Source organism: Enhydra lutris, unplaced genomic scaffold (genome assembly GCF_002288905.1).
Source record: "Enhydra lutris kenyoni isolate GAN:26980312 unplaced genomic scaffold, ASM228890v2 scaffoldscaffold69, whole genome shotgun sequence".
Lineage (NCBI taxonomy): Eukaryota > Metazoa > Chordata > Mammalia > Carnivora > Mustelidae > Enhydra > Enhydra lutris.
Window position 1 is genome coordinate 2,995,094 of NW_019154153.1, and position 15,454 is coordinate 3,010,547.

Below are 15,454 nucleotides of genomic sequence, written 5' to 3' on the forward strand. Positions count from 1 at the left end.
TAACACCTTCCACCTCTGTTCAGTAGTCCTGGACTGGTGATACGTGAGGCCCAAGGACCTGTGAACCACACTCAGAACAGTGATGACCTTTGCACATGCATTTAAAAAGCACTTCAATAACCACATCAGAAGTTTGAGGCCTCAACAAAGATCTTTAACCAAACTCTAATAAAGGTTTTCTACCTGAGTCTTGTTTTCGTTTTTCAAATTTTTATTTCAATACACATTTACTGACTGCCTACCATGTGCCAGGTAGGCACTGGCTGATCAGAAGGAAATGACACATGCTTCCCAAGTGCTGCCTGTGTTTGCGCATGTGATCTTATTTGATTTGTACAACAGCCCTAAGAGACAGGCATCATCTTCATTTCACCTTTGGGATGACAGGCTGAGAAAGCTGGGTGATCTGCTATTGCACCTCACTTTTAACAAGAGAGCTGGGAAATCCTAGCAATCATGCTTTAAAGACCATTTTCACTGGCAGGTGCTGGGCTTTGGTCCTTTAAAGAATAAATGCTTAATCAGAATAACTATACAGAAACCCTTTTGGAAGTGCGGGTTTTACGGACTTAGAGGGTGGGCGCAGGGGAGTGAAAGGATCCAATGCAGAGATTCTAGCGTCATTTCAACTGAGAGATGGTTAGGCTTAACTGAGAAGAAAAAAAGATTTCAATCTACTCGGAAAAAGAATTAAAAAAAAAAAAAGGGTGTCTCCCCTGGTGCCAGGATCTAAGTGTATCAGTGGTCAAGAAGCTCTCTGTTACTTCCAGTGCCAGAGCAGGGACGGAAGGGACTAGGGACGTCAGTTTTCACTTACTCCAAGTGAGCCAGCAGTCTCTACAGCATTACCACCTTTTCTCTGTCACGGACCTCTGAAGAAGCACTTCTACCAGAAAGTTTTTTTTAAAGTTTATAGAAACCTATTATTATCTCTGTATCTTTAATCATAACTAACAGAGACTCAAACTTCTGATGGCAACAGTAGTTCAGCCAAGCCACTGAGTAGATGATATACAAAGAGACAAATGAAAATGGACTGCATGAAACATCAGATCCAAGCAGCAGAAAAACAAGGACGAGGAAGGAGTAAAGGTGTTACACACAAAGAGCCAAGCAGGGCGTACTCAGAAATCGGGTCCTCCTGCCACCAGGTTTGAATGTCACCTGTTCAGATGCACAGTTAAACTTCGCACAGCCTGTGAGAGGGGAAACAGGGAAGAGCAGAGAGAGAAGAGACAGAACACAACTACAAGATGTTAGAAACTCGAGGCCGGAGTGGTGAAATGCGCTAAGATGGCACACAGAAGAACAAGCTTCCAGGGAAAGGTCAGATATCTAGGACAGAAAATACCAGGTCTCAGTGCCCTCCCTCTGCCAAATGCTGAAGCTCCTCCCAGTGGGAATAATGCCAGCTAGTCTGCACTCCTAAGCAAGCAAATACATTCATTTTGTGAAGAGACACACTAGTCTTTGATTCCTGTGATATTGTGGCAAAAGCCCCTAGGCGAGTTACCTGTATCTTTCCCTACTCTTTTCCACCCAGATACCTACGTCATTCCAACTGTCATCCTACTATTGCTAGCAGCTCTCTCCTCTACAGGAATGTTTCGAATGATCATTAATAAGTAAAACTATATTTAGGAAGCTGTTTACAGATAAATACCTGAATTGTAGGGCTATTTATCTTAGTATGCTACTCCCATACTTAAAAGTTTAAAAAGTCTGCACTGGCTAAGAAAACAGCTTTCAGAAACTGCTAAAACTTCTTTGATTTTGGTTCAGGAAATCTCGGTCTAGTATTTTAAAGTGTACGCTCCAAATCCCAAATGAGCTGTTAATTTGGTTAAAGTCCTCATCTAAGTCACAAATGTAACTTTCTGCTATAATCCTTTGAAAAAAGTGATTTCATCTGACAAGAGCAGTGAGTTCACCTAATCTAATCATTACCCAACTTCCCCTTCCAGCTCAAGATCCATAAATGTACAACAGACAGGCTGTGTTCTGGTCAGCTGCTTTTCCAACTGACCTTAACAATAGGTTACTCTTCAGGCGTTTGCCACAGATATGGCAGTTTTTAGAAGCTGAAGGTTGCTTTGACTGCTTACCTTGACCTGGAGCAGAAAGGCTTGGTACTGAAATGGCACCATCACTGGTAAAGGCTGAATAGAGGTTGTCACTGGAGGGAGATGGCTTAAGGGGCTGTAACAGCTGATTCTGCCCAGTCTCTGGGATATTGCCAGGAGGGTGGAGGGTCTGCTGGGGGTGCAAAACTGAAGCAGCACTCTGACCAGACAGGTTACCTGCCAAAAGATAAAGCGGCATGAGGAAACATGTACAGCTTTCCCAGTGCCTAGAGAATAGGCACTATTCTCATTCCTCCACTGTGTCCCACTAAGTGACTAATCACAAGTCAGAAGCTGTAACTGATGAAAGAAAAAAGGCCTCCCTCATGGGAGGGGAACTGAGGAATGACATGAGAATCAACAGGCGATAGGGATATAGGTAGCTTTAGATGACCTAAAAGGTTCCCAAGTCTCAGGTGAGTAGATCATTCAGTGGGTATGAGAGAATTCCATGATCACTTTCCTAAACGCTATTATAAAACAGTGAGTTGCAGCATGACATCAACAAGTTTGGTAGGTAGTCTCTTTTTAGTCTTTTTCCCAAGTATGTGTCAGATCGAGTACAGAAGTGGTGTCAAAACTGATGCAAGTGACTACAGAGTAATGCATATTTAAAATTATTTTGTGGCAGGTGGCTTTTATTCCCTAGGCAACTGTCTTGAAATTGATGAATGTGTCTGCTCCCTACTAATTTGTGGAATAGAAGGCCACTGAAAAAGTATGTCAAAATTGGGATCAGGATCTCAATTAGCCAATATCCCTTATAATCATATTTCCACCACTGAATTGGTTCTAACGTGCCAGAGAAGAGGTTTGGGTTTCTGAAAGCTTCCAGGAAATGGAAAGCTGCTAAGAAGTTTACAACTGCTTTCCAACATATATTTACATTAGATCTGGAGAGAAAATACAGGTACAAACTTATTTCAGTTTTTTTCACTTTTCAACTAATTATCTGTTAACATTATCATAATTTCACTGAAGGGTAAAAATTCTATCACAAAACAGACAAACTATAGTTCATTACAAGATACTATAACTATTTTTTAATTACAACCACTAGCAAGTTTATTTCAATATAGATAAATGAAATAATAACTTTAATCAAGAAAAGTACCACCTAAGACATATATGAAATTTACATTCATTCCAGCTGCAATTATGAATAATTTGTTCACTGAAGGGAAAAATCTACCTGAACTTTACTAAAGAAACTGTGTACTTTCTTCCATTTGCCTGTGAGTTTGGTGAAATGTGAGTTATATGAGTAACCAGGTAATGCTAAATTATTTATCTTTAAGGACAACCATAAATGACTACCAGTAGATAGTAATATGGATCACAATGGAATAAGCCATTGTACTCATCCAGTCTACTTTCTCAGACTCAACGAAAAGAGGTACTATAAACAGGGGGAGAGGAAAAGTCAAGGAAGCAAGAATATTAGGAAAGTCAAACTCCTCTGAAATTTAACAAAAACAACAAATGTTCAATAGGTTACATACAGAGTTGAAGACAGAAACAAAAGATGGGAAAGCCAAGGCTAACCTGGTCCATGGCTTTTTACCTGAAAGCTGGGGGCTTTTATTCCCCAAGGAACTGCTGCGACTAGATTTGCTGCCTTTGGTTTTAGTGGGTCGCCTTCTTCTCCCTGAAAGAGGGGCAGCTGGGGGGATAATGACAGCAGGTGGAACCTTTCCCAGTTTGGTATATAAAGATTCAATTTCATGCTTCTGGCGACTCTGCAGGTCTTGAATTTCTTTAAGATGTCTATGAAAGATAACCAAACATAATTCAAAAACGTTATGACCACTTTCGTTCAATTAAGATTTAATAAAATATTCTTTAACCTCCATTTTAGTATTTACTTACTCATGAATTTTCCCCCCAATATACTTAACCTAATTTCTACTACCTCGAAGTTCTAGTTCATCATCTCATACTGTTGGCCTTCATTCCGACAGGCTCCTAACCACCAACAAACAGTTGATGATGTGTTAGGAGAAAAGGTTTCCTGACTTTTGAGGCTATACACAGGAGTACTGAATTGCTACTCTGATCCAGTTGATCAAATATGACCTATAAAATTTGCCAATATAATCTATATCCTAATGCCATTACTGGATTCATTTGGTAGACTAGTAAATAAATTAGATTAGGTTAATAATGATAAAGAGTGCTATTAACAAAAACAAAAATATAATAACAAAAGGTGAAGAAGTTCTAGAAGTAGAAATGCTCTGGGTCCTTATAAGAGACGTAATGAGAACTACATTCAGATAACTAGCTTTTGCGTATTACCCTCTCTTTAAAAGAAATGAGATATAAGCATATTGCAGTGAAAAGAATACTAATCTAGGCACCAGGAGCTAGGTCTTAACAGAGTTCTGCCATTATTCTTTCACAGAAGAAAATATACTTACTTTTCTCGCAGTCTTCGCAGCTCTAATTTTAAATCTTCATCTTCAATATCTGACTCATTGTCACTACTCATGTAAGAGGAGTTGAATGAATTACTTAGGCTTTGACTTAGATTCTGGATAGGCAGGCTCTTCGAGCTGAGCTGATGAGGGGAGTGTGGACTACCTGAACCATCATCCACATCCCTGCTAAGGAAGGCGGCCTCCAGGTCATAAGATGGCCCATTCAGATGTGAAGGCTCTGACAGTTCAGGCTTTTCTTTCTTTGGTATCACAGCAGGGAGAACACCTTGTTCCAAATCCATAAAAGGAGGAGATGCTGTTGGTCCCTCTTTCTTTGCCTCAGTGATCTTGTCTTCAGTTCTTGATACAGAGAAACGACCTACTTTGTTTGCTGTAGTTGTCACCTGAAAACGTCCCACTTTGGTAGGCTGCCCAGTTTCCGACTTCGCTTCTGAGGCAGGAGTTTTGTGGGCACTATCTGGCATATCTGATGAGACGCCATGAATGGTTATCCCATTAGGCTCTGCCTTCACCAGCGTACTTTCTGGACTACTACTTGATAGCACTGAGGACTCTGAAGTACTGGATTCAAAATGAACAGACTTTGTTTCTTCTGACTTATTTTTACCCTCTTTTTGGACATCATCCATTGCAACGGAAACCTGACAGAAAGAGACAAAACTGAGATTAAAAAAGTCTCCAATATCCAATTTTCAAACGGACCATAAAAAAAAAATTGAGGGGTGTTTAGCTGGCTCAGTTGGTAGAGTATGTCACTCCTGATCTTGGGGTTCTGAGTTCAAGCCCCACAGTGGGTGTAGTGGAGATTACTTAAAAAAATAAAATCTTAAAAAAGTGAATTACTTTATTTCCCAGTAAGTAGGCTGGGATGTTTTTTACTTAAGTCTTTATGTATGTAAAATATGTCTTTATATAAGTCCCTCCATCTTCACTGTGAAAATAAATGGAATACCATTATAGAGAACAACGTATCTGTACAGAGATTTATAGATTAGATATATAGATTCTCATGGCTCGCTAAGCTTATTAAGTAAATAATTTACTTTCATATCTCATGCTATACACAGGACTTACATTTATGTCTTTGTGGAAATAGAAATAACAACAGGGAATAGAATCTTGAAGGCTGCTTGTGCATATGACAACTACAAAGATTAAATCCAATAAATGTTAAATGCAAACTAAGCTTCAAGAATCAATACAACTAAATGGGACTAGAAGGAGATCCACTACTATCCCCAACTCCCAGTGCTATCCTGAGAATAACTGGAAAGCAGTTGTGAAACAGTAAAAAAAAAAAAAAAAAAAAAAAAAAAAAAAAAAAAAAAAAAAAAAAAAAAAAAAAAAAAAAAATATAAAAAAAAAAAAAAAAAAAAAAAAAAGAAGAAGAAGAAAAATTCACTGGTTGGACCAGCTGGGAAAATATAATGATATGGTATCACTTGATGCACAGTCAGTATTTTCACTTCAGGAATTAATCCTAAAAAATTATCCTAAACATGGAAAGTGTTTTTATATACAAAAATGTTTCCTGTTATTTCACTATACTAGAAAAATCAGAAACAACCTAATGACTAATAATAGGAGAATGAGTTAGGTAAACAAAAAAGATGGGGGGAAAAGCCACAAAATATCATTCAGAGAAGTAGCAGGGTCAATTGTAGATACACACATGTGTGCAGAAAAGGAACGGAAGGAAACACACCTTCCTAATCCTAGATGGGGAAGGGAGGTGGGGGGATGGGCAGATAGTTTACTGTTTCTGTACTATACTAAGTATTTTATTTTTTCTTTAATTGGCATGTACTATTATTATTTTTTAAAGTCTACTTATTTACTTATTTTTAGTAATCTCTTCCCCCAACGTGGGGCTCAAACTCATGACCCCAAGACTGAGGCACATGCTCTTCTGACTGAGCCAGCCAAGGATCCCAGCATATATATACATATATTTTTGCATGCATTACTTTTAAAAGGGGAAAACGATGCAGAGCTATAAAAAAGATATATCATTAAGTTGGCAATTATGGCCCAAAGTAATAATTTTATTATATACCTATTCACCCCAAAGAGGAAATCAAGGCAAGGAAAAGCAGTTGTCTTACCTGAAATCGTCCCATCTTAAAAACACCAGTTCCTGAACTAGTAGTTGCTAGGACAGGACCTTCTGCGATCTGAGAAACTAAAACAAGTACATGGAGGAGAAAAAGAACTTAAATTAGCATCTCTTTTTAGCTAACTTCCATTCCCTTAGGCCAGAAATATAGCAAAATAAAACTATGTATCAGGTGAGGAAAATTGTTTGAGGCAAGGACAACATAAGAGATACTATAAAACTATGGTTAACAGACAGTAAGAATTCAATTACTTATTCTTTAACTCAAAGATAGATATGAGTAAATGAAGAGAAAGCATGAGATTTTACCTAGGATATTAAAGACCCATTTTTAAATGAAAATCACTATGACAAACTGGTTTAGGCAATACTTAGGAAAAATCCTAGAACAAAAAGTACAGGTGTCAGAATCACTGATAAGTGGTTTTGAACTTTAAAGTCACCTAGGTCCTCCTCTCTAGGGACAGTCATTTGTTTGAGGTTCTTTTTTTTCCTGGAGATAATGTACCAGCATTTTCTTTATTTTATACAACTAGTAAGTTGTATTTTATACAACACTGATTTTGGTATTTTAACAACAGATCTTACAGAACATTCCATATTGGTCTCATTCTCTTTCATGGCTGCATAGTGTTTTAGGTCTGTCTGCCTGCTCTATGTATGCAAATGTACCGTATTTTAAGCAGACTTCTGCTGACGGACATTTAAGGGTTTCAGAACCTGCTATTATAGAAGTGCTCTACCAAATATTTTCTTATAGATCTGTGGAATAAATACCTAAAAATGGACATACTGAATTATACCCATTTAAAACTTCAATAGACATTACTAAATTGATCTCCAAAGAGGTTGTATCAAGTCACTGGTAACTATTAAACTTCTGAATTTACCAGTGAGAGGTAAGAAATGCTATCACTTACTAGTCTTTTTTGTGATACGAATATACCCCCCAACCCTGGTTTTCATTATTTGGACCTCATGGCACTTTTTCCAATGCAGAAAATTTTGAATCTATTATTGCTTCTGGGCTGAGTATTAAATGTAGTAATAACAACACTTTCCTCTCTATCAGGGATCGGCAAATTATTATCAAGGACCAAATTCGGCCCATAGCTTGTTTCTGTAAATCAATCTTAGACTACAGAGCAAAACGCATTCATTCATGTATCATCTATGCTGCTTTTGGGGTATAATAGGAAATTTGAGTAACTGCAACAGAGACTATACAGCCAGCAAAGCCTGAAATACATACTTCTTGGCCTTTTATAGAAAGTTTGTTGACCCTGCTCTAAACAGTTAAAAAAAAAGAAAAAAGAGAAGAAAAAGATTCCTTTTATGTTTTGTTATAGTACTATTTTACAATACCATTTTCCATCTTCGATCCATTTGGAATTTATTTTGGTTGAGACTGGTGATTGATTGATTGATTGATTGATTGATTTTTCCCCCAGATGGCTGTCCAGTTGTCTATCCCAGCACTTTCTCACTGATACGAAAGCCCACCTTTTTCATATTCTACATTCTCTTACAGTTTGTCCCTTTCTAGGCTTTCCTGGTCTGTTCCACTGATTTTCAAGTCACTTCTTTTAAAATGAAAAAGCTAATTCAGAATATAATTATACTGAAAATAATTTAGAGAGGTTTGAAGTGAAATTTAGAATTTAAGGATGAAAGAAAGCTGAGCATTCCAAGTAAATCTTATCAATAGTTATACAGGGAAATAGATCTATGTAGGTGGTAGTGAGGAAAATGGATAAACTATATAAAAAGGAAAAATATTAAGCAAGTGCTCTACAAAATCACATAAGTACAGCTCACACTGAATTATTTCCACTTCTGAAAATAAATGGTTCTAAGGGAAAAGGCGACAGAAAATAAAAGCTTTAAATTTCCTAGTTTCTGGGGAACTGGTGATGTCATAAGAGATTCACAACAAAGCTTTAGAAAAGAACTAGATATTATGAAGTTATGACCTAGCGCATGCTCATGAAAATTTTAAATTGTTGGTATGGATTATTTTTACAAAATTTAGTTGGAAATATGACTTTCTAAAGAGACTATATATATGAACATGCCAATTTTAAAGACTCCAGAAATAGGTAAAAATGCTTAAACTGATTAAAATCTTACATTTGTATTTCTACCATCCATATTATTTAAGATTATCTCTATCTCTATCTAGTGTCACAAAAGCCAAGAGGTTAAGGTAAATTAACTTTTGAAAATACGCCTGAATTTCCTCATCTCTCTTAGCAAGGATCTGGCTCAGCTAATAACAAATGGTCTTATTCCAAGAAACTATCATTAACCTTTGCATGCCCCCCTTGAAAACAAACAAAAACAATACAAAAGATTCATTAATTTGCTAATATGACATGTTCTAAATATTAGTATTGATGCTCCTCAGTTATGAAATATATGAAAGTGTTTTTAAAAACTGTCTCAAATACACCTACATTCTTAAGAAAGTCTTTGAAACAGTAATCCCTATCTATACTTGATTATAGAGAGGACTGGAAATGGTAACATAAGAGGAAGAAGGATGCTCCTCACCATCCTTCTGAGGCTGTGCTCCTGCTTCCGTAACTGCTGTTGGAGCCACCACAGACACAGGCTGCAAAACATACACACAGATACCACAAAATCTTTAGCTTCAGTCACTCTTTAAACTTCTGCCATGCTGTCTTTCCTCTGGTCTTTATAAAGGGCAAAAGAAATATAGTATATGTGAAGAAACACTTATGTCCAAGGGAGCTTTCTATTTTTTTTTTTCAGCCTAAAAAGAAGTCTGATATAAAAAAAAGATTTTTAAAAGGAAGAAATTCTGAGTTGTTTCTATATTGTTTTCTTTATTTTTCTCATGGGATACTTAAGAGTATAACTTCGATATTCATAGAAAAATAGTTTTAATCAGAACATTGCGTCACAAGCTTAAAATGAAGAAGTTAAAACTTTTAACTTAAAGAGTACAGCTTCCTCCAAAGCATAAAAGCAAAATCCATAGGACTAATCAATCTATGGTATGATTCTAACCAGAGGTAAGACAAGAAAAGTATCTTTCAAATAAATGAAATCTTTTCCACAGTTACGCCACTGGGTTAGTTGTTAATCTTACATCCAACTGCCTCATTTCTGTTTGCTGGAACAAGCAAAGAATCTGAATTAATAGTTCTAACTCTGGTATTAATAGGTTACAGTATGCTCTGGGAATATGATCTACTGTGATTATGGAAAGATGTCAAGATTTTCAAAACTTACACCAACTGTGGCTGTCACTGCAATAGTCTCTGGACTAAGTGTTCTTCTCAGCTGAGCATCAAGATCTTCCAGAGGTTGCTGGGACTTAACAAAAACAAGCACAATAAACAGAGGTCTTCAGCATAGTCAGAGCCATTATATATAGCCAATCTATATAGAAATACTGTTTGATGCTTTAGATTGACACAACATAGTATCTGTCTATTCAATGAAAATGAAACAATATACTAAATAACTTATATTGCTTGAATGACTTATGTCAATTTCCCAAGCCTTAGAAAATTCAGTTATATTTACGTTTTTATAGTTTTGAGGTCTTCTTACCTTCTGTTTGATGTTACTTAAAGTGACAGAAAAGTTTCTAATTATCACCTCTTTAAAAATTCTGTCCTCTCTTTAAAAACATTCTGATAGGGGCAGCTGGGTGGCTCAGTCAGTTAGGCGTCTGCCTTTGGCTCAGGTCACGATCCCAGGGTCAAGGGATCAGGCTCCATGTCAGTTCCCTGCTCAATGAGGAGTCTGCTTCTCCCTCTCTTCCCTGCTCCTGTCACTTTCTCTGCCTCTCTCTCAAATAAATAAAATCTTTAAAAAAAAATTCTGATAAATGTATCAAGATTTATCAGTAGATTAATTGTATCACGCTCCTTATTTTCCTTTCAGTTTGGTACAGTTTTCTGAGAACTGGTCCTTATAAATGGCATTAATATACCCTGTCACTATCGAGAGATATTATTCTTCTTTTAAGTCCTAATAATCTATACTTCTTATATGCTACAGATGGCAGCAAGAAGGAACTAGAGGTTTAGACAGTCCATCCTTTTATCTGGGTCTTACTACCATCCACCCAAGGCCGTTAACTTTTTACCTTTGACACAGACTGTAATCCCACATGTCTTGGCTTCTATCAACTTATTGTTCTGCAGCCTTCATTTATCTTTCTCCTTCTATATCTACTTACCTTCATCCTATGCCCCAATCTTATTTGCCTTTCTTATCTTATTTGAGCCCTCTTAGGAGTCTGAATACATGTTTTTAAAGAGAAAATAAGTGTAAAACCCCTAATTTACAGAATTGCACAATGTATTTTTTCCCCCAAATTTAGTGGCTGATGGATTGAGTTCTCTTTGGAGTTATCACTTTATTCTAGCAAGTTCTTTAAGTTATGTTCTATTGTACATCTAGGATTATATAAGTAGGGATATATTCAGCCTTCTCAAGTTAGAAATTTATCATGTTTTCCTTAGATACAATTTTAAAATAAATCACTGCTTTAGTTTCAATGTTTACAACTTTGTCTCAGGGCAGAAGCGTTCTCAGGGTTATAATGAATTCATAGTAAGTACTTTCCTTATGGGAATTCAACTAAATGTGGGGTAGTGGAGTAGGGTGGGAAAGGGAAATGATAATTTAAATACTGCACATAGTTCTACCCAATGATCAGAACTGAGTGTGAGATAGGAAACTGACATTCATGTCACTAGTCTCAGTTCTTGTATGAGTAATCTCATGTTAACTGAGCTGTGTGGGTTTTGTACTGAAAGATATAATACGTATTTTTTATGAAGTAGGACACTTACATCCACCTACACATAAACTAATTACTTTGTTAGGTCGTCAATGAAAGAAATGTCAAACATTCAAGGAAAAAAACTAGTTGAACTCACAGAGAAGGGGCATGATCAGTTATCAGTGTGGTATCTTTTCTTAAGGAACTTTCAAAGTTAATTTTGATTACTTGTAAGTTTTTACTTCCACAATAGTCTAGAACCTAATCTCAGTTCTTAGATACAATTTCATTCCACAAAACTGTGAATGACAGGAGTTATATCGGTCTGGTAAAATGTAAACCTTGCCATTTTCTTCCTTCATAAAGTATGAAAAAGTATTACTATCAAATGTTTTCTGAATGAAGCAGTATTTTCAAATGAAGCAGTATTATAAACAAAAGAACTACGAAGCTTCTTAGTTTAAATAGGGCCTGGATAATTAGCTACACTGTTTTTTTTTTTTTCTTTTTAAAGATTTTATTTATTTATCTGAGAGAGAGACACAGTGAGAGAGGGAACACAAACAGGGGGAGTGGGAGAGGAAGAAGCAGGCTTCCTGCTGAGCAGGGAGCCTGATGTGGGGCTTGATCCCAGGAGCCTGGGATCATGACCTGAGCCGAAGACAGACACCCAACAACTGAGCCATCTAGGTGCCCCAGCTACACTGTTTTAAAAGAAAGTTGTTCCTAAGTCAAAACCAAAGAGGAGCCAGAAGCCAAGATCATGCAGTGGAGAATTTAACTAAGCTTTGTGAAAGAAAAGTAGGGATACAAAAAGAAATTTGCCAAGTCTTGGGGCAGGGCACCTGAGTTAGTGAAGGTCCTGGAAAAGGTGGCAGCTGCTCGCTGGGTGGAGTACCAGCTGGAAGTTCAGTACCCCCTGGCAGCACCTATAGACAATGAAGGGAAATTCAAGTCCATGAGACACTAAGAGTAAAGACTACATACTGGAGAGCAAATCAATTAATTTCAATGTAGAAATGTAAGAGGAAAATATATCTATAGTTAAGACATGCTTGTCACCTGGCTTATATTCTGGTACCTATCTTAAATAAAGGACAATATAACCAAGATATTGTTACAGGGGTTACTACCGTATACCAGTAAATGGTATGAATAGTAAAATTTAAAATTTAGTAAAAATTTAAAATTTAGTAAAAGGTTATTCCCTAGGGGAAAAGAGAATCAGAGGCTTTAAGGACATGAGCGGTACAGTTCAGATATTCTTGAGCCGCTGTTTTGGTATAGTCTCATCAGGCTTTTCTTAAAACAAACACTTTTCTGAGAAAACAATACAGCTCAGAAACAACCAAAGGTCAAGTCTGTTAACAAAAGTCATAAAAAATCTAATACTATTGAACAGTTTGTACAAAGCCTCTATTATTACCCTACTATAAAAAGAATTTTACAATCAATGGCAAAGCAGAAAGATGAGTGTAGCACAGAACGTAGTAGAAAAAAACACCGCCTTGTTATTTGGAGAAGATCAGGGAGACTAAAGATGGCAGAATGAGAGGAAATCTACCACAGCAGAATTAGAAAACACATTTTAGTTATTTTATTCCTAAGATTAGATTTTTTTCCTCTATATGAAATTTCATTGCCAACTTTCAATTTTTTATAAATCCCAAATTGTACATCTGTGGAATCTAAGCAAAGCAGAAAATTTGCTTCATTCTCACTGAAAAAAAGGCTGTGAACTTCTATTACTATGTATACTTGGTAGCAGAAACATTTAGCTTCCTTCTGGGACACAGATTTCTTTAGTTGGTACCAAACAGGAAGAAATGTCTACATTTTACCTACTATACATCCTTAGAAAATCAGGCAGTATAATTAACTCCCAAATCCTGCCATATTTCTAAAGAAAAAAGTATCCTGTGTTCAATGTACATATACCCTAAAATCATTTTCAACTTATTTAATAAATACCAAACGTCTAATATAGATCAGGCTATCTTTATAACTGCATTTCTCATTTGCAAGGCTGAGTTGAAAAAACGTACTTATGGGCATGGTGGGGGAGAATGATCATATTTATCAAACTATTTCAAAACAAGAATCTTACTGGAGCTTTAGTTAAAGGTGGCTTCAATGGAGCAGTTCCAGCTTTCACTCCCGGTGTAGTGCTGACTGGGGCTGACACATAGCTGACTGGGGTAGAAACTTGCCCAGGTGTGACCACTGGCAGAACTGACAAACCAGTTGTGCCTAATGGCAAACTGGTTGGTGGTAAGCATGTACTTGTAGTGGAAGTCATGAGCTTGCTTGGTGCAACAGCAGTGGTTGGGATGCCTGGTGTGACAGTGGTCTCTACTACCAGTGAAGTCTCTAGTGAGACAGATGCATGTTGGGCTCCAGATGAGCTGTGTTCACTAAAGAGAGACCGCAGCTTTTCCTCTAGAGTCTTTATGTCATCAATTCCAGGCGCTTTGGGCTGTGAATCAGCATCTATTTCAGGACAGTGAGTGTGGGGCTGGTTGGGAAGTAAAGCTGGTTGAGGCTGACTATGAATTAGTGTCTGCTGCACAGCAGGCACACTGGCAACAGGTTGTACCAAGGGTGGGATACTGGGTATTTGGGGTAATAAAGGTGTAGAAGTAGATCCTGCTGCTTGAGGAAGGGCAGGAGTAGAAGCTACAGCTGATGGGGTGACCAAAGGATGCACCGCACCAGTCTGAGAAACAGAACTAGATAATCCTGCTCCAGGGGTGGAAGATGATGATGCAGAGAGGGACAAAGCCAATCCAGTTGTACTGCTATGAGATGTTTTATCTAGTGAGTGTGCACTAACCACCACTGTTTCGGCTAGAGTTGGAGCAGAGGTGCTACTGCTAAGCTGAAGAGACGGCTGCAGAGCTATGCTGGGGAATGGCGTGGTGGCAGGAACAGATGTTAATGTGGCTGCCCCAGTAGCACTGCTCGCCACCTGCTGAGATAGTACAGGTGGAGGCTTAGCACCCGGGGCAGCAGCACTGCCCACTGCAGAGGCTGAAGTTGTTGAAACTGATATAGAAGGCAAAGTGCCTACACTAGAAACAGTGCTCCCAGATGTGGGAGCCTGAACTGGCTGGGATGTTGCTGATATCGAGACAACTGTAGGTACTGTGATGCTCGAAACCACAGCGGAAAATACTGGTGATTCAGATACAGGTGGTACAGGGGGACCACTTGAAGGTATCACGCCTATGCAGGTGGCAACTCCACCAATCCCTGTTTCAGTGGGCACTGGAATCTCAGATGGAATTACTGATGTGGAAATGTCCGTAAGAGGGCTGCTAGTTGCAGGGACTGATACTGAAGGTGTGGCTGCTGCTGTGGTTGGGACTCCAGCAATGCTACTCATGGAAGGAGGGACTACTGGAAATGTTGGTCCTGTATGACCGAAGTTGGGAGGTGCCGTGTTGGGCCCTTCTGTCATCTGGGCATGTCTAAGTTCAGAAAAGGCCTGCTGCAGGCTAAGAGATGAAGCAGAGTGAGACAAGTTCATTCCAGCGCCGTGAGAAGTAGAGGCAGCAACTGCAAAGGAAAACATAAAACTCAGAACTAGTTCATTTTAAAAAGGTGGGCTCAAAATTGTCCCAACAATCTATTTTTGGATTATCAACATTGCCACATACCAACAAGGTTTAAAACTCCTAAGGAAATGACAGGCTCTAAAACAGCAAAGTAAAAGAGCAGTTTGGTCAAAATAAGTTATTGGCTTGTGTGAATATTTCTAGGGGCAAAAAAATTTGATAAGGAGGAAAAAGGGAAAAGAAGTCACCACAGAGCATCTATAATAATCCTAAATGGAGGAATGAACACATACTACTGTACGGACATAGTATCTATGATACAGGCTACATCTAGTGCAGTTCTCCTCTCCGGCTCTTGTCTTTCAATCCTCTCGATTCATCATCTATTTCCCTCCCCATATCTGTTGTTTATAATCTCAACTTTCCACTCTTCTTTATTGTCTATGTCATCA

General features: G+C 37.9%; 1 protein-coding gene across 4 annotated transcripts in view; it reads right to left on the reverse strand.

Annotated features, from left to right (window-relative positions):
• LOC111159801 (WNK lysine deficient protein kinase 1) overlaps positions 1-15,454 on the reverse strand; it is a 153,887-nt gene that overhangs the window by 7,823 nt on the left and 130,610 nt on the right. For all 4 annotated transcript variants that reach the window (XM_022522416.1, XM_022522415.1, XM_022522414.1 and 1 more), the window contains 8 exons: positions 13,553-15,003; positions 12,291-12,374; positions 9,939-10,022; positions 9,234-9,294; positions 6,670-6,746; positions 4,544-5,205; positions 3,688-3,890; positions 2,106-2,300 (listed from right to left, as the gene is read on the reverse strand). In XM_022522416.1, the coding sequence (XP_022378124.1) occupies positions 2,106-2,300; positions 3,688-3,890; positions 4,544-5,205; positions 6,670-6,746; positions 9,234-9,294; positions 9,939-10,022; positions 12,291-12,374; positions 13,553-15,003 (2,817 nt within the window). The remainder of the gene's footprint in view (positions 1-2,105; positions 2,301-3,687; positions 3,891-4,543; positions 5,206-6,669; positions 6,747-9,233; positions 9,295-9,938; positions 10,023-12,290; positions 12,375-13,552; positions 15,004-15,454) is intronic.